Source organism: Mauremys mutica, chromosome 2 (genome assembly GCF_020497125.1).
Source record: "Mauremys mutica isolate MM-2020 ecotype Southern chromosome 2, ASM2049712v1, whole genome shotgun sequence".
Lineage (NCBI taxonomy): Eukaryota > Metazoa > Chordata > Testudines > Geoemydidae > Mauremys > Mauremys mutica.
Window position 1 is genome coordinate 207,286,377 of NC_059073.1, and position 19,365 is coordinate 207,305,741.

Below are 19,365 nucleotides of genomic sequence, written 5' to 3' on the forward strand. Positions count from 1 at the left end.
CTCGTCGGGGTGGAGTACCCGGAATTCGAACTAAAGAGCCCTCTAGTTCGAATTAAATGGCTTCCTGGTGTGGACGGTTGAGCGGTTAGTTCGAATTAACGCTGCTAAATTCGAATTAAAGTCCTAGTGTAGACCAGGCCTGAGATACTGGGCACTCCCCATCCACTGACTTCAGTCGGAGTTCTGGCTGCTCAGCCCTTCTGAAAATCAGGGCTATACGGTATCATATCAATTTTATTGAAATCAATTAGTCTATTCATGGGGTGATTGGGTCATATGTGACTTCATCCTTATTTGCTCAGTATATAGCAGCATGTATAGATACCAAACGTGGGGCATTCTGCAGCTTCAGACATAAAGTGGTTAAGCTGCGTAAGTTCACAGAAAAACCATAAAGTTTCCTCTCGGTTTCAAAACACTGGCTGACCTTGTATTACTACATAAATTTGACTTGTTTTTCTACAAACCTTTCCCTCCCTTTAACCATTTCTTATTTATTTATTTATTTGGCCATGAATAAGGGCCCTGATAAAATAAAGATACAGGGCCAAAGTGAGGTGAGTCTGAAGTAGTGTAACTTACACCATCTGCTGGCCCCTTCAGGGTGGAAATCACAACTACTTAGGCTCTTTTTTACATATTGATAGAGGTAGGTGTGAGTTTAAGCAAGGCTGAGGGGGTTTGAGAGTGTGTAAGGCCGTTTTTGTGCTGGTATAACTTTTTCGTTTGGGGGTGTGACTTTTTTTTTCTCTTTTTTTTTTTTACTGAAATAGTTATGCTGGTACAGCTCCTAGTGAGGAGGCAGTTATATTGGTATAAAACTGCCTTGTACCAGTGCAGTTTATTCCCTTGCCTGGCTGGGAATAAAGCTGTATCAGTGTAAGCACTGTATAACTGCAGCCATATTGGGGAGGGGGAGGTTGTACTGCTTTAAATATACTGGTATAGTTTAAAGCAATACAACTTTTTATGTAGAGAAACCCTAAGGGAACCCAGATTGGTAGAATTTATACACTGAAGAGAATGGAAGAAGCAGAAAGTAACAGCAGCTCAGTCTGACCTCTGAATTGGACCTGTGTAAACCTTAGTCCTCCAGCTCATCTTGGTCAGTTGTTAACCTAGCAGTTACCATTTAAGTACTCTCAGCATTAAGAGAAGTAGTCTAACACAACCTAATTTGAGTCAAAGTATATTTCTGACATTCCTCCAACTTGTCCAGGACGAACTGTCCCTTCTTCCCATCTGTTTCCTAAGCTACGTTCCTGACACTTTCTCTACAACACTGAACAGAGCTTGAGTGGACCTTGAAAAAAACTAACACCCCTGGAGTTTACTCTCAATGTGCCAGATTTTACATATTATTTCAGCAAGAAACATACTTACTGGAGAAATACTCCTCACTGCTGTATCCTGCAGGAGCTCCAACGTTTTCAAAAGCTGTAACTCTATGGTGCTGTGATTTGAACAACAGGCCCCAAGATGTTTGGAGGAAGCAGTGAACGGAAAGGCCCACTGAAAACAGCAGTGATGGCAGCAAACACAATGACAGCTGTGACCGCACTGGGCAGACTGGGCACCCAATGTTTCATGGTAGGATGATCTGTATTTCCCATAAAGCCCAGTGTCTAGGGAGACTGATTTTGTGAGATGACCATGTCTACAGAATGGAGGGAGAAGATTTGAGTCAGGCCACTGATTTCTTGTTTTTATTCCAATTGTGTCAGTTTGAATTGAAGCTTCTCTTGTCTCCTTTAGACTTTCCTTCAAAATACCCAGTTCTGAAGTAATTACTGGCTCACCCTCAGAGCACTGGGACCCGATGGAGTTAATTTCTAAAGACTGGCCTTTGCCAAGGCCTTCACTCAGGGAAACTTTTTGCACAGTGGACACCAGCCTTGAAGACATCTGAACAGTAACAGACTTAGAGGGATTAGTGTGTATTTCAGCATTCTGGACAGAATCATTCTTCTCCAGTTTGGTGGCTTCTGATATTTTACCCAAACAGCAAGTCTCTGTGCTTTCCTGGGAACTAAATTCAGATCTGCAGTAAGCAGAAAAATTAGCCACTTGTAAAGAACTGTTTGAAATAACCTTGTTTTTGTTTTTAACTTGTGAGACCTGCCATTGGGTCTCTGGTGTCCCTGTTTCACAAGAGCAGCTTATACTGTATATATCGATGTCCGGTTTGCAAAACTGTTGACCACTTGCGGCCTTGGTGTCTGGAACCAGGGTATCAACTTTACTGATAATCTCCTTATCACATTGCTTTCCTTTTATATGCTCTGTAATACCTTCCTGGATATTTTCCTTAAGTACTTTCCCAGCATCCTCCTCAGCCAAAGGTCCCTCTTTTGCTTCTTGTTTGGCACAGCCTCCACTACTTGTGAAGTCAATGGGAGTTGTGCCATTCTCTTCAGTGTGAGATGGAGCTGGAGTTTTGGGTACTGAGCTGAAGTATAAATGACAGTTAGGTTCTGGGGTGACAGTATCTCCCACATCCTGATTACCAGCCTGAAAACATGGAGTTTGCTGTTGCCCTCTTCCAATGTTAATCTCTTGCTTATTCACATTGTACACCATTTCTTTGACAACCCCCTCTGATTGATCACTGAAGACTTGATGTAGAACATCTTCCACAGTTAGTGAGAGGGCGGTCTCTTCCCGCTGGTCCTTGTGGTCTCTGTCTGGACTAGACACCCTTGGAATATTCTTGCAATCTGCAGTGGAGGTGTTAGCAACAGGGCACTTTGGCTTTTGATGAAAATCCTGGTGTGACACAGCGAGAGCTGTTCTATGTGGCAGAGCTACTTTTCGGTCATGGGTATCACAGCTAAGGTTCAGGTGTCCAGGAAAAGGTGAATTCTGCAAGGAAAATGAGAGGACACTAAGAATGTAATATTGCAATGCCATGGACTAGTTTGATGAGATGGATAATGGGACTTTATCTTGAAGAATTTTTAAATACAAAAGGAACTCTTTTGTTTGGTACATGGTTAAGGGCTGATTGTGGTCAGTTAGTCCCTTGGTGGTCAGGAGAGCAGAATGAGGTTTCTCCTCCTAAATGTTGCACCAATGCCACACAAAAGGCTTGTTTTCACTGGGGGGGGGGAAGGGTGTGTTCATAATTCAAATTAACATTCTTGTGAAAACAAGGTGGTCTGTAGTTTTCATATGAGTTAGCAGGCTGAGCAAAAGACTAGACACTTCATTGGACAACAAGACCAACAGGGCCAATCAAATTTTCAACCCTTGCACCTCACACTTACTCAGGTCTGCACTATGTGGGCCTGATTCACAGCTCATTGAAGTAAATAAGACTTTTGTTGACTTCACTGAGCTTTGGCTCACGGAGTAATGTCATTTTCCACCTCCTATTTTGAATTCTCATTAGAAGTTCTAGTTACATCTTACTGCAAGTCTTTTAATATAGGGGATTTGGAAACCTCAAATTGTGCTACTGCCTAGATAATGTTATGCTAGAAGATGCTAATGGCTGCCATTAAGGAACTCTTTGATCCCAAACCAAACTTGTTAAAGACAGGTGTGCCAAGCATCCATTTTCAGGCTCAGTGGCTCCTTTATCTGCAAGCAATGGAGGCTACTGTCCGGTGCACTGGGCCAGATGGCAGGTCAGAACTAAGTTGTATGGACAGTCCTTGGATACAAACAGAGGAGCTAGAATATTGATTGCAGCTGAGTGTAGGCTGGAGGCAGAAAGCAAGAGAAACTGTTGCAAATGTGGCCCTAAGAGGACGCAGAGAGACAGAGCTTCATGTGCTCAGAGCTTGATGGAGATTCACATTGAGCTATTTCTGAGCGAGGAGACGGCCTGCTGTTTCTACTGTGTTCAGGGAAGACTTTTTGTAGATCTTTTGTACATAAACTAGATTACACCAAAGAATAAACCTGACTCACATCATCTCTTCCTAACAGATACAACCCAGCAAAGCCCTAAATGTTGGCTGACCACTTTAGCCAGAGGGGCAACAATATAATACAGTAAGATAGGATATAGGGTAGCCAAAGTGGAATAGTTCTACAAGGTATAATTTTGGACCTTGCATAGTATTCCACTGGGGTAGAAAGTTTTTTTTGCCTATAAAAGTCTCCCTGTTTTCCTCACAGGGAATCTCAGGGAAATTCCATCGCCCGTATTGCTTTTATTTTTCATGAACCTGATAACTTTGGGGTATTAGTTTTGCTCAAACTTTTCATTAATCTCATTGAAGAATATTAGCAGCTCTTTACTCGTAAAGGTAAGGGCTCCGGTGGTTCCTCCAAAAATCCACTGCTGTCAGACTGGCAGCTGTTTGTTCTTGTCACCAGCACTTCTGCAGGGAGAAAAGTTGGGGAGAGAAGAAAGAGATTCAAACAGCAAGCCAGGATAAAAATCAGTAAATGCTTCCCATTAGATTCTACAGTGGGTGGACTTTAAATGTTCATTCCTGTGCTAAGTATATTCCTGGTCCTAGCAGTATTGCTCTGAATCCAGTTATATGTCTACAAATAGAAAGAACTACAAAGTGAGCCCAGCGTAGCTGCAAATACCAGGCAGGCATCGATTTAACAACAGGTATAATCACCACCTGTAAGTTCCATTTTACATATGTGTAAAACAAATATTATCATCTGAACACTCGACATAAACCAATCTAAAGAGTCAATAAACAGCTTGTCCTATTGCTTTGTTATTTCACTTGCAAAATTGTTGACTTTTGACTGTCTCAAATGTGAAATTTCAGAACTATTAACTGTTGTCTGTAACCTATCATTTAAATCAGCTTCTGTACCAGATGACTGAAGGATAGCTAATGTGATGCCAATTTTTAAAAAGGGCTCAAGAGGTGATCCCAGCAATTACAGGCCTGTAAACCTGACTTCAGTACCAGGCAAACTGGTTGAAACTATAATAAAGAACAATATAGTCAGACCATATAGATGAACATAATTTGTTGAGGAAGAGTCAACATGATTTTAGTAAAGGGAAAGCATGCCTCACCAATCTACTAGAATTCTCTGAGGGGGTCAACAAGCATGTGGCCAAGGGGATCCAGTGGATATAGTGTACTTAGATTTTCAGAAAGCCTTTGACACAGTCCCTCACCAAAGGCTTTTATGCAAAGTAAGCTGCCACAGGATAAGAGGGAAGGTGCTCTCATGGATTGGTAACTGGTTAAGATAGGAAACAAAGGGTAGGTATAAATGGTCAGTTTTCAGAGTGGAGAGAGGTAAATAGTAGTGTCTCCCAGGGTCTGTTCTGGGACCACTCCTATTCAACATATTCATAAATGATCTGGAAAAAGGGGTAAACAGTGAGATAGCAGAATTTGCAGATGATACAAAATTACTAAAGATAGTTAAGACCCAGGCAGACTGCAAAGAGCTACAAAAGGATCTCTCAAAACTGGGTGACTGGACAACAAAATGACAGATGAAATTTAATGTTGATAAATGCGAAGTAATGCACATTGGAAAGCATACTCCCAACTATACATATAAAATGATGGAGTCTAAATTAGCTGTTACCACTCAAGAAAGAGATCTTGGAGTCATTGTGGATAATTCTCTGAAAACACCCACTCAATGTGCAGCAGCAGTCAAAAAAGTGAACAGAATGCTGGGAATAATTAAGAAAGGGATAGATAATAGGACAGAAAACATCATGTTGTCTCTATATAAATCCATGGTACACCCACATCCTGAATACTGTGTGCAGATGTGATCGCCCCATTTCAAAAAAGATATATTGGAATTGGAAAAGGTGCAGAAAAGGGCAACAAAATTATTAGGGACATGGAACAGCTTCCATATGAGGAGAGATTAATAAGACTGGGACTTTTCAGATTGGAAAAGAGACGGCTAAAGGGCGATATGATTGAGGTCTATAAAATCATGACTGGTATAGGGAAAGTAGATAAGGAAGTGTTGTTTACTCCTTCTCATAACACAAAAACTAGGGGTCAGCAAATGAAATTAATAGGCAGAAGGTTTAAAACAAATAAAAGGAAGTATTTCTTCACACAATGTACAGTCAACTTGTGGAACTCCTTGCCAGAGGATGTTGTGAAGGCCAAGACCATAACAGGGTTCAAAAAAGAACTAGATAAAGTCATGGAGGATAGGTCCATCAAAGGCTATTAGCCAGGGTGGGCAGGGATGGTGTCCCTAGCCTCTGTTTGCCAGAAGCTGGGAATGAGCGACAGGGGATGGATCACTTGATGATTATCTGTTCTGTTCATTCCCTCTGGGGCACCTGGCACTGGCCACTGTCGGAAGACAGGATACTGGGCTAGATGGACCCGTGGTCTGACCTAGTAGGGCCATTCTTATGTTCTTATTCTTAGGTCAAAGTAGGATTGAATGCCAAGGCAGAATGGGGTTTCCAGGAGTGGAGTCATTCTGGACTTACTCCAGGCAACAATTTGGATCCAGCCCAGCCTCCCAACAGCTACATAATCCTCCCTTCTGTCTAACACACCACTTCCCACAACCTGTGGAAATTAACCATTTTCATCCCATCGCATGTGAAGCTAGTTACCTAAGGGTTAAATCACTGTCCGAAAAGCCAGGACAAGAACAATCAATAGTCATTTTTGTGCATTAAGAAAAAAAAGCAGGAACACAAAAGGATGCTTTCACCCAATAGCCTACAATGAAATGTGTTACATATATTCCATTTTGACGCTTGAACTAATAAAGGGTGGAAAACATTTGTAAATGAAGGCAATTGTAAAAGCGAGACCAGACCATTGGTTAAATATTACAAATTCATAAATTGTAGTATCTGTCTTCTTGTCACTAGCAGATAAACTATCAATTCAGCAGTTGTTGCCTCATTTCTGATGGGAATTGCCAGCTTGTATCCCGCACAATCAATAATTTGCATCAAGATTGCTCCCAAATTTCTGTTTTATGGGTGGTCTCCAAATCACAGTTCAACTTCTCCCATGAGAAAAATATTCCACCACTTCTCTAAACTTTTTTTTACAAGATGTTTCAATTACCCTTTGCTCCTTAGCCAGCTGCTGCTGCTGATGTATTCTGCTGTCCTACATCCATTCACATTTATCAATAAAGAAACAAAAGCAGAGCATCATTTTTAAATGTAGTAATTTTTCAGTTGCTGTATTCCCAATCTGCATTCGACTCAAACTGATGTTTTATATGAGAAAGACTCCCTATCTCAGATAGGATCACTCTACTGTAAGTTTGGAAATTCACACTGCTGTTAGAAGAACATATTAGTTCATGTTACCTGTATTTGTTTGGGAGTGGTGGTGATTAAGATGTTTATTCTTCTGCTGTTGCATGCAGGCTTTATAGGCAACTCATTGCTATTGGGAGTTACATGGAGGAATCTTCTGAAAATTAATAGAAGATTAGACCTCTTAGCCCCACCCTCATCTACCAAGTTTGTTGTAACCATGTCATCACACTCTTGTATGACCCAATTTCCAACAGATTGCATTGAATTGCATCCACCCAGCACTTTTTCCACAACACAGCCATCAAATATTCAATCACGTTTGCACATCACCACTTACTATGCTACCTACCCTTGTTTGTATCCATGAAAAATCTAAGAGTTCCTGAAAGGCATGCACACAAGACGCACCAGCCAGATGTGAAGCAATGCACTGTGGGATAACTTTAATGCACAAGAGGAGGATAGAAGACTGGTTGAGCTGTCTACAGATCAAAATACAGCATTACAATCTAACTACAGAAAGACTGTAGGCAAGGGTTACACATGCCTAGCTGCCATGATTTCCAAACAATGTATTAACTATGTTGGGTGTGGAGACAGAGCCAACCACATCACTAAGTGGTTACAAACTGTGATATAGACAAAGCATTAATGTCCATTTTGAGTTCAGATTCCATCTTCTACTGTTTTGTAGTTTATTTAAATAAAAACTCTTTAGGACTGTGGTTTGAAAGGACCCATGGCTTGTTTAGGATAGAATGGGTTGCGGGGAGGAAAGAACTCCATGTTCAGGTCAGGTTACGTCAAATCACTGAAGTGACATACTTATTGCAGAATTTCTATAAGTAAAGACAGAAAATTTTGAAAAGATGAGACTTTCTTTCTTGTTGGTCAGCTACTCAGTTTTTCCTTTGCTTTCATTCAGGCCAATATCTCTTTTTCTTCAGTGAGAGTCTGCCTATGACAAGACTACATAAAATCTGTATATGAAACTCAGGGTACGGGCTCAAGTTGAGGACGGAGTTTTTTTTAAAAAGAGATTACTGAACCATTTCCAAACCATTTTAACTTACATATCATGCATTTGGGAGAACTGGGATGCATTATTATTTTGGGGAAGAGGGGTTGCTTTGCAGTCTGTGGGCTTGGTAAAAGGTGAAAAAAAAAGTTAGAATCATAGAACCATAGGGCTAGAAGGGACCGCAAGGGTTACCTCTGCCAAGATGCAGGATTTGTTGTGTCTAAAAAACATCCAAGACAGATAACTATACGGCCTCCTTTTGAAAACTTCCAGTGAAGGAACTTCCATGACTTCCCTGGGCAGTCTGTTCCATTGTCCTACTGTTCTTACAGTTAGGAAGTTTTTCCTGAGATTTAATCTAAATTTGCTGTGCCATAGTTTGAACCCATTGCTTCTTGTACCGCCCTCTGCGGCAAGAGCACAAACTTTTCTCCATCTTTCTTATGGCAGCCTTTCAAGTATTTGAAGACCACTATCATGTCCCCCATCAATCTCCTCTTTTCCAAACTAAACATACCCAGTTCCTTCAGCCTTTGCTGTTATAGCTCCATCCCTTTGATCATCTTTATCACTCACCTCTGGATCCTTTCCTGTTTCTCTACATCCTTTCTATACCTTGGTGACCAAAATTCAACACAATACTCCCGGTCAGGCCTAACTAGTATTGAGTAGAGTGGTACTATCACCTCCCGTGACTTGCAGGCTATGCTGCTGCTAATGTAACCTAAAATTGCATTTGCTTTAAGTAACTATTATGAGGTAGCTGACTCCATGTGAAACATCACTTGGCACTTACTGTAGACATAGTTTAACACCTTTACACTTGCGTGAGTAGTTGGAAAATGTCCACCCTTTGGTCCCTGTGCTGTGGGTCAACTCTAGGCATATGCACCACTTCAATTCCACTTCAACCTTCAAAACAGGGCTGATAAGTGAGCCCTCCGTTGAGGATATGCCTTATGCTGGCTCTCTGCACAGCAGTGGATTTTACTTCCTATGAACACTGTGGTAACTAACTTTCTTGCCAACGATAACTGTAAAAGTATTTAGTGGCTACCACTGTAACCAAGCTGTTAGCGTTTCAATACATTCTCCGTTATCATATATAATAATGCTGGCCTACACTAGGACACTTTGATAGCCCCTTAAATCAGAATTACTCAGTACACTAGCTTTCTCTCAAGCATACAGATTGAGTAGTCAAGATAATTTGGCCCATTCCACATTAAACTTTCTCAACAATGGTTGAAGGTCACCCAAAGGGCACAAGTTGTTGCCAGCAATGGTCATTCTCCTAGGGCTGGTCTACACTAAAGTTGTAAGTTGACCTAAATTATGCTACTTCAGTTATATAAGTTACGTAACTGAAGTCAACATAACTTAGGTCGACTTACACTGGTGTCAACACCGCACTGTGTTGATGGCAGATGCTCTCCCTCCAACTTACCTTATGCTCCTCAGGGAGCTAGAGTATAGACGTCAGTGAGAGAGTGCACTGCCATCGACTTAGCTTGTCTTCACCAGACCCACTAAAATCGACACCGCTGCATCAATTGCAGCAGTGCCGATTTAGGCATAAGTATAGCCAAGCCCCTAGTGTACAGACACTCCCAAACCTGCAGAGATTTTCAGCATGTATGCAGAGCTTAAAAGGGAGCTAACATGTGTTTCGAGAGGAGCTTTAGCCTCAGACCTTTTCTGAGGTATGAGTTAACGATTACAACGCAGGGAACTGTGCAGAGAATACATCTGGCCATGGTAGAAAGAGGAACTCTGAGAATTTTCCCCCAAAATGCTAGAAAGCCTTGGCTCTTAGCCTTGCTGTGATAGCTCAGATTAGGATGGTTTTGCTATTAAATTCCATTTCTGTTCTACAAGAGTTGTAAATAAAAGTAGATTAGGATAATTTATTAATCCTGTCGCTGCTCCACACCTATTTAGTCTCCGATAAGAAAGACTGCTTTCCAGGTCACAAAGCTCATTAACCACTCAGAGCCTACTTTATCAGTTTAATTCAGTCCAATAGTTTCATAAAGAGACTTAATCTCCCCATTTTTGGGGGTGCAGTGGATACAGTACTTTCCAAATTCAGCAATCTCCAGCACATAAGATTAGGGCAAACAGACTGTTTGAAATTATTGTGTCTGTATGTTTAACCTATTGGAGGAGTACTGTTTTGTGGTTAAAATACACAACTGGGCTCCAGTTCTGAGTTCAGCTGCAAGTTCTGTCACTGGTTCTCTGCTGACCTTGTGCAAGACACTTAACCTCTTTGTGACCTGGTTTCTAATCGAGTGAATATTTAACTTACCTCAAACTGATGTTGTGTTTAATAATGCAAATAATGCTGGGTGAATGCAGCAAAAAAGTATCCAGTACTATTCACATGAATTTTAAAATAAATTTGCTTGGGCCATGATCATACCTCGTTTGTCTTTCATGAGCATTTGAATACTTAAGATTTATTGGCACAAATATTCATAATTTTCAAAGCTGGATGAATAAGTATTTGAAGAAACTGAATTTTAAATTCACACATGTAAAAATACACATTAAAGTGCTCACCTGCTCATCCAGTCACAAAAGAGAAACAATACGAGGTGACTTATCTGCCCAACAACAAGTAAGCAATGTGGCTCAAACTGTAAATATGTGTGATCAACCCACACAGAGTACATTTTTCTAAAAAATATCGAGCACATATATTTGAATAATAAATACATTCCGAGAAACAGAGATCATGGTTATTTTGTAAGGGGGGAAAAAAGGCTGAAAGAGTCATTCTGAATTATTCACTCAGCTGTATTTGTAAGGCACTTTGCAGTCTTTCACACAAAACTCTCAAGGTCTTTGCATAGTTATAAATCATGACTTTCTCCTCATCTAGGCCCGATTCAGCAGGATACTTAAGCATGTGCCTAACTCTAAGCAGCGAGTAGTCCCAGTGCAACTATGGTAAGCTACTACTGTGGTGAGAGTCAAGTGTCCTGTAGCTATTACATGGTGGTGGTGGATCTTGAATGGCAACATTTGATTATAGATTGGGTGTTCTCGTTTCTAAAAATGTATATATATATAAAACCAAACAAGCATGAAAACAAATTACAGTGACTTGTAAAAAATCAGAGCTCAGGTTTTAAACTGACTTTAGGTGCCTAACTTAGGCACTTAAATCCATATATAAGTCACTTTTATTAAGAAGCCTATCTTCAAAGGTGCCAAATATCAAAACTCTAACAGAAGAAATTGGGCATAGGCACTGACTCCGTGGGTGCTCTGGGGCTGGAGCACCCACGGGGAAAAATGGTGGGTGCTGAGCACCCACTGGCAGCCTCTTGATCAGCTCCCCCCCGCCCAACCCCAGCACCTCCTGCCTGCCACAATCAGCTGTTTTGCAGCGTTCAGGAGGCTCTGGGAGGAGGGTGAGGGGGTAGGAGTGAGAAAAGGGCGCGCTTGGGGGAGGGGGGCAGAACTGGGTGGGAAGAGGTGGGGCAGGGGTGGAGAGGGGGCGGGGGCTGGGGGGGGTCAAGCACCCCCTAGCACTTTGGAAAGTCAGCACCTGTGAAACTGGGAGTTTGGCACCCCTCCCCGCACCATAACCTACTTAATTCAGGTCACTTTAAGTGCCTGACTTTAGGTACAAAGTTTGAAAATGTCAGTCTTAATATTTACCCGCAGGAGTGTACCTTGTGATGTCAAGACACAACATTGTGGTACCTAAAATTCAGGTTTTTGTCTTGAAGGACAAAAGAGTCTACTAAAGTTAGAGCTCTATTAACTTTGGAATAGGTACTGACTATGCCTCATTTATACCCCCCAACCCTATCGACAACACCTGATGTTGCAGATTATTGTGGTGTCTCTGCCCCATCTATGTACTGTAATACCATTGGCTAGGTCTGTATGTCGTCTTTCTCCACAATACAACCTCACCTACAGCATCTATCAACAGGAAATTCCTACCCAGTTATGTCCCACTACTTCCAAACCAACCTGCTAGATCAGGGCTGAGTAGATCCGATTATTCTTATTAGTTATTTGTATTGCCATAGTGCACAGGAGCCCCAATCAAAGTCCAGGAGCCCACTGCACCAGGCACTGTACAAACAACAAAAATACTGTCCCTGCCTCAAAGAGTTTGCAGTCTAAGTGTGAGATGAGAGATAACAGATGGATATAGACAGACCGATGGGGAGGCTACAAGGAAACCATGAGACAATATTGCTCAGCACGATAGGCAGGGAGCTCAGTGCAACTACTAACCTAACTGCTATGAGCACATCATTTGGAGAAGGTTAAAGTAACTAGAATAAAGGATAAAGAGTCACCTGTATCTGGACTGATTGATACTCCACATACTACTGTTCTCCGAACTGCTACAACCAAATCTAGTAAAACTCCCCTGGAATCCCCTCTCCTGTTGTCAGATATACAGTGGGCTTCCAACTATTATCTGAGCGGAGGACTCTTTGCAGTCCATTGGATTTTTGCACAGTACAAGAAAATATTTCATCTAAGCATCTGGATGCAAAACAAAAATATAAACCGCTTACAAATGAGCTTATGGGTCCTCAGGTATGCAGGGCTGGCCCACAACATTTTGGCACCTGAGGCGGGGAGCTCAAATGACGCCTCCATGCCCTCTTGCTTGGGCCAAAACTTTGAAAGGTCTCAATTCTTCCTTTTTCCTGTTCTACTCCTCTCATGGCACTGCTCTGCTACCTACTCCAATAAAGGAGAACTAACGACTTAAAATGCCTTGTTCAAAAATTTTAAGTAACACTTTACTTTCAAATGCCTGAACAGCAAATGTAACTTTTCTTGTCTGCATAGTAAACACTGGCATTTTTATCTCCTTGAATGATCAAGATTGTGCTTTCTGTGCCTTCTTGTCTGCAAAGATTTGAACTGCTTCCTGAAGGTCCACAGTCTGGGCCAGCTCATTCTCTACTGAGATGGCTGCAAGGCCGGCCAGCCTCTCCTGTGTCATTGTGGAGGTTTTATTAACTTCATCTTGGAGAAGCTGCATTCTCCACTGGCAACTGTTACAGGAAGTGTTAGAAGTATGCACAGAGCAACAAACGCATTTGGAAAGAGGGTGGTCATCTTATTTGTATACATATATTCCAGAACAGCCTTTGGAGTTGATCCTACTGAAATGTATCTTGAAAGGGCTTTCAGTTCATCACTTAAATCACTCACATCAATATCGTGCATGTCACCATGTGTTAACACTGTCTCTAGTACCCTGCATTGCTGGTGTAGGTCTTCTTCAGGTATAGTGAGGAGTTTTGGAATATCAAACATCCCAAATATACTGCTGTGTTCCTTGAGCTGCATGAAATGTTCTTCAACTGACTGTATTGCACAATCTAGCACTTGGTTAAAGAATTCAACTTTGAATGGTTGTTTGGGGGTCTCTTATGGGATTATCCCATGCCTCGTAATCAAAATGTCTTCTTCTTCGGAGACTCTTGTATTCTTGAATGGGTGGGAAAATAGCTTCAGTGTGAAGTTTCTCTACCAAGTTCTGTGCACTCTTCAGAACATTTTGAAATCCCTCATCTGACCGGTAAGACTGTAGGTATGACTTTGCTTTGTCCAGTTGTTCCATTGCTCCAGATATATTAAGGTCAACACCTTGGAGACGCTTGCTTACAACATTTATTTCAAACAATATATCATGCCACAACACTAAGCCACACAGAAATTTGAAGTAATGTATGTTTCTGATGATTCCATTTCCCTCTGCCACTGTTCTCCCACGAACAGTTCCTGTCATAGCATTATCCTCCATAATGGCAACTATGGCATCATCTATCTTCCCAATTTGATGTTTCATAGGCTTTATCGCCTCCACTTGACTTTCCCATTGTGTGGCATTCAGTGGGTTCAGTGTCCGAGGGGATGTTCCCAGATGTTTCTTCAAAATTTGCCATTGATGAGTTGATGCAGAGAAAAATACATAAATGCTTTGAATTACATTAAAAAATTCAGCAGCCTCACTAGAAGCTGATGCTGCATCACTGTCCACCAAGTTCAATGAATGAGAACTGAGTGACAAAAATAACTTGAGGGTTTAACTCTTGGATTCATGTCTGCACTCCTCTGTTCTTTCCTCTCATGTTGGCACCATTATCGTAGCCCTGACCTCTCATGTCAGCTATCGCAATTCCCATATCTTCCAGCTTTTTAAGAAGCACATTTGTCATACCAGCTCCTGTAGTATCATCAATGACAATAAATTCTAGAAAATGCTCTCTGACAGTCACTATTGTAGGGACATTTTCACTAGGTTCTGTTGTTGTTACAAAACGCACCATTAAAGTCATTTGTTCCGTATGGCTGATGTCAGGTGTGCAGTCCAGAATAACAGAGTAATATCTTGCTGACTTCAGGTCTGCCACAATCTTCTGTTTGACTTTTGTTGCCAGTAACTGTATGATCTCATTTTGAATTGTTTTTCCAAGGTAGTGGTGTATGTACATTTCTTGGGTGGTAACTCTTCTTAGGCCTGGTCTACACTAGGGTGGGGGGTCGAACTACCTTAGTTCGAACTTCTTACCTGTCCAGACGCCGCGGGATCGAAGTCCACGGCTCCCCTGTCGACTCCGCCACCGCTGTTCGCGGTGGTGGAGTTCCAGAGTCGACGGGAGCGCATTCGGAGTTCGAAATATTAGACGCGATAGTTCGAACTCCGAGAAGTCGAACGCTACGCGTCGACCTGGCAGGTAAGTATAGACCTACCCTTAGATGCTCCTGAAGTACAGCATCAAACTCAGCCATCAGTTCCACAATTTTAAGGATGTTTCCACTGTTTGGCACATACAGCTGATCTGAAGTGCCATGCAGTGCTATGTTTTGGGTAGCAGGCATTCTCACAATGGCAATGAGCCTTTTCAGAACATTTTGCCAGTAAAGAGACTCTGATGCAATCTTCTCTTAATGCTGATCATCTATGGTGGCCTTTAACCTTAGTCTCATCTCAAGCTCTTTCCACCTACGGAATGCTCTCTGGTGATTTGCTGCCTTCTCATGGATGCCAGATTTCTAGCCAGATTTTTCCAGTCCTTTGTTCCTGTAGAACCCAATGTGGCTGGAACTTTAGACTGGAAGAGTTTGCAACAAAAACAGTATGCAGCATTCTGGGTTTTTGAGTACATAAGCCATGGCCGCTCCACTTTGTCACCATTGGAGATTTCACGCCAGTAATGTGTTGGATGGAAACTTCTATTTTCATTGTCTTTGGGGAACATGACGTTTTTCACTTACTGTGGCCCATGCAGTACAAAGAAGTCCCTCAGGCTACTGCTCAAGTGGATCCACAGCCCTGGATCATCTACACTTGAGGAACTAAACTCAGCAGCAGCTGTTTCTTGCACCTCTTCCACACTCTTCTCTGATCTACACTTTTCTTCAGGAATGTGCATGGTTACATCCATTTGAGATGGAGATATGGATGCTGCAGTAGCTGCCAGGTCACCTGCACTCTGACTAACTGGAAGATCAGGCATCTCCTCACCACTCACATCCTCACTGGGGCCAGACGGCTCACCGTGAACATTTGTGTCTATGTATGTCAGGAGAGCTCCTCCCTGCTTAGCTAGAAAAGCTTCCTTTGCTTTCTTTCTGTTTCTGAATGGTGCCCCAGAGGGGCATTTTCTTCTTTCACCCATGACTGCTGTTCTGTGCCAGCTATAGTGGCTTTCAACACTCAATTGAAGGGGACAAATAAGCAGGCTGGTAGCAGGGCCTGAGTGAAGGAAGATATCAGTGTCTTAAGGGCCTAACTGGCTCCTACTACTTCAGTTGACTGCCTGTTCTCCTCAAGTGGGTTCAGGGAAGCAGCAGGAAACAGGAAGCTCCCTGAGAAGCTGGTGTTAATCAGTCCAGGCTTCTGGGGTGCTAGAGAGGTACATAAGAGGCTCCTCCTCCTCTCTCTCCCTTCAGCTCCTACTGCTTTCTGTTATTCTCTCTCACCTTTTCTCTTGCTTGCCTGTTATGTCTCTTGTGCCCTTCTTCCTCCAGCACAGCACTCCACCATCTCTCTGCATCTAGAGCAGAGAGAATATATGTGCACCAGCAGCAGACACAATTTTCTACACAGTCTGGTACCTGAGGCGGCCGCCTCAGTTCACCGCCACATGGTAAGGCCAGCCCTGCAGGTATGTAACCAAAATGTCTTGGCTAACCTATGCTGCACATCTGCAGGGCAGCTCCACATCATTGCCAAAATGGGGGAGTGCAAAACTGCCACAATTGCACATTCTGCCTTTATTCTAAAGAGCTGTTTTTCATCTGTTCTGATTAGCAATATCCATGCCATGCACACTTAGTGTCACTGAAATACAAAACAGCATGTTTATGATTCAAATATATTTTCTGAAGCATTTAAAAACTTTATTTTCCCCACTGCAGATGTAAAAATGTACAGATTAGATGGTGCTAGCAAATCTTTGTTCATATTTACTTTTTAAATAGAAACAATATGAGGCCCAATTCTACAATCCTCCCTCATGTTTATAGTCTGTCGCCTTCTAGGAATGCCCATTTCAATGGAATTTCTCATTGGAGTAAAGGCTGCCCAACTAGGTGCATCGCCATATGACTTAGACCTGACAAACAGAACAACATGCAGCAGCATAGGAGAATGATCACCAGGTGGCAGCAGCAGACAAACCATAACTTCAGTTTTCAGTGCTGAAATAAATTACAATTTTCATTAATGCCCTACTACTGATCTTTGTTTTAAACAAAACTATAGTAGAAGTTAGATAAATCTTCTTATCTGAAACCCACATTATAGGAAACTGGGTTATGTGCCCCACGATGCATTAGTTACATCTTATTAAAAATGCAGGTTAGATAGATAAATTCCATGTCCTCTGTTCCATTTGGATTAAGTAAGATTCTTGTTTAAATTAGCATACACAGTATTACAGAATCATAGTGTTAGAAGGGACCACAAGGGTCATCTAGTCTAACTCCCTGCCAAGATGCAGGATTTGTTGTGTCTAAAAACCATCCAAGTCAGATGGCTGTCCAGCCTCCTTCTGAAAACCTCCAGTGAAGGAGCTTCCACTTCCTAGGCAGTCTTTTCCATTGTCTTACTATTTTTACAGTTAGAAAGTTTTTCCCGAGATTTAATCTAAATTTGCTATGCTGTAGTTTGAACCCACTGCCTCTTGTCCTTCCCTGTGTGGCAAGAGAGAACAACTTTTCTCCATCTTTTTTATGGCAGCCTTTCAAATATTTGAAGACCGCTAACATGTCCCCCCCATCAATTTCCTCTTTTCCAAACTATCCAGTTCCTTCAGCCTTTGCTCATATGGTTTGCAATCCATCCCTTTTATCATCTTTGTCACTTGCCTCTGTATCCTTCCCATTTTCTCTACATCCTTTCTATGCATTGGTGACCAAAATTGGACATAGTACTCCAGCTGAGGCCTAAGCAGCTCTGGACAGAGCAGTACTGTCACCTCCTGTGACTAGCAGGCTATGCCTCTGTTAATGCAATTTAAAATTGCATTTGCTTTTTTTGCAAAAGCATTGCACTGTTAACTCATGTTGAAGTTGTGATCCACCACGTATTACCGGTAACATAGAAAATCCTGTACCAGACACAATTATTATTATTATTTATTTGCATTTTGGTAATGCGTAGGAGACCCAGTCATAGGCAAGAACCCCGTTGAGCTAGGGGCTGTACAAACACAGAGAAAAGAGACAGTTCCTGCCATCAGAGAGCTTATAACAAGAACAGAAAACTTCAAGGCACCCAGGGTCCCCAGAGATGTTGCTGTATAATTATTCTACTTTTACCAAAGAAGAACCCTCTTACCCTCCTTCTCAAACTGTCTGGCCTGTTTTTCTTTCTGTAGTCACCGATAACACTGATACATCTAAGATGTGATGTACATTTTCAGTTATATGGTGCCTATATTGTAGATAATTGTGCAATTTTCTCTCCTGTTTCTGCCTCCCACTGCACATGCTATTATTTATTATCACATGTTTTTATAAGGCACTCATCCCTGTAGTATAGGGGCACGCTTCACATAACTTGAAAAGGGACTATATTTTCCACATATAAGGAACAAAATGTATTTAGTTATTTTGATTTAAAAGTGATTATCCCGGGCACTAAGCATTTCATAAGATTAAATCAGGCAGGATAAAAATAAATGTATAAAACATCCTGTAAGCTAGCCATGTAACATCCACAGAATAACTAGCACATCACCATAGCCCTCAGCCTTCAACCTATTCCCACCCAAAACAGAACTGGGTGAAAAATTTCTCTAGAACAACTTTTTAAATGAAGAAAAGTATGTTTTTCTATAAAAAACAAATGAACGTATTCCTTTGTGTGTTTTCCAACTCCTCCACCCCCAAAATTGGAGAAGAAAAATTTAGATTAAAATGGAAAAAATGTTGTTTAATTAAAAAAATTTATGGGGAAAAATATTTCTCAACAATCTCTAGTGAACAAAATGTTGTAATTTACTAGAAAGGCCAGAACTGAGTTCTGCAAACTTCAGAGGTGGGGGTTCTTTACTGACAATGCCTCATCTTTGGCTCCAGCAACCACACCTTTAAGGCAATTGGGTCAGAGTGAGAGCGAGAGAGTATTGTCTTTAAGGTATCAGGGATTGGGGTCATTTTAGGTGTGATGATACTACCCAACACTCTGAATTTCACACATTTTCACTGGGAATAGTCCAGGGCACAGGTGTGATATGCTTTGACAACCGATCTCACTCAGAGGGTAGGCAGCTGCTTTCTGCACTAGTCAGAGCTTCTGAGTGGCTTTCTTGCTTAGTCATAAACAGACTGCATTGGCAAGTCTAGAAATAATGAAGGTGTGAATAAGCAATGTGAGATCTGCCTTTCAGAGGAAAGGGCATAATATTTTAGTTAGTGATGCATGATCAGAATTATTTCTAGCCATTGATACAATTTGGGAGTCTAAGAGAAGTGATTAATCTAGCTAAACCCTGAGATTACAGCCCACTTTGGCAATGGTCTTTTATCCTCCTTCAATTGACGGAACAGCTTCAGACTTTGCCAGGTCCTCCCAGTATTTTTCCTTGCCAGCCAGCATCACCTCCATCTTATTAGTGATTGAGCTTCAGCC

At 41.7% G+C, this 19,365-nt stretch overlaps 1 protein-coding gene across 1 annotated transcript in view; it reads right to left on the reverse strand.

Moving 5' to 3' along the window:
• Positions 1–19,365, reverse strand: part of ITPRID1 (ITPR interacting domain containing 1) — a 61,361-nt gene that overhangs the window by 17,111 nt on the left and 24,885 nt on the right. The window contains exons 9-10 of the mRNA XM_045006790.1: positions 4,249–4,331; positions 1,384–2,862 (exon numbers count right to left, since the gene is read on the reverse strand). Of these exons, the coding sequence (XP_044862725.1) occupies positions 1,384–2,862; positions 4,249–4,331 (1,562 nt within the window). The remainder of the gene's footprint in view (positions 1–1,383; positions 2,863–4,248; positions 4,332–19,365) is intronic.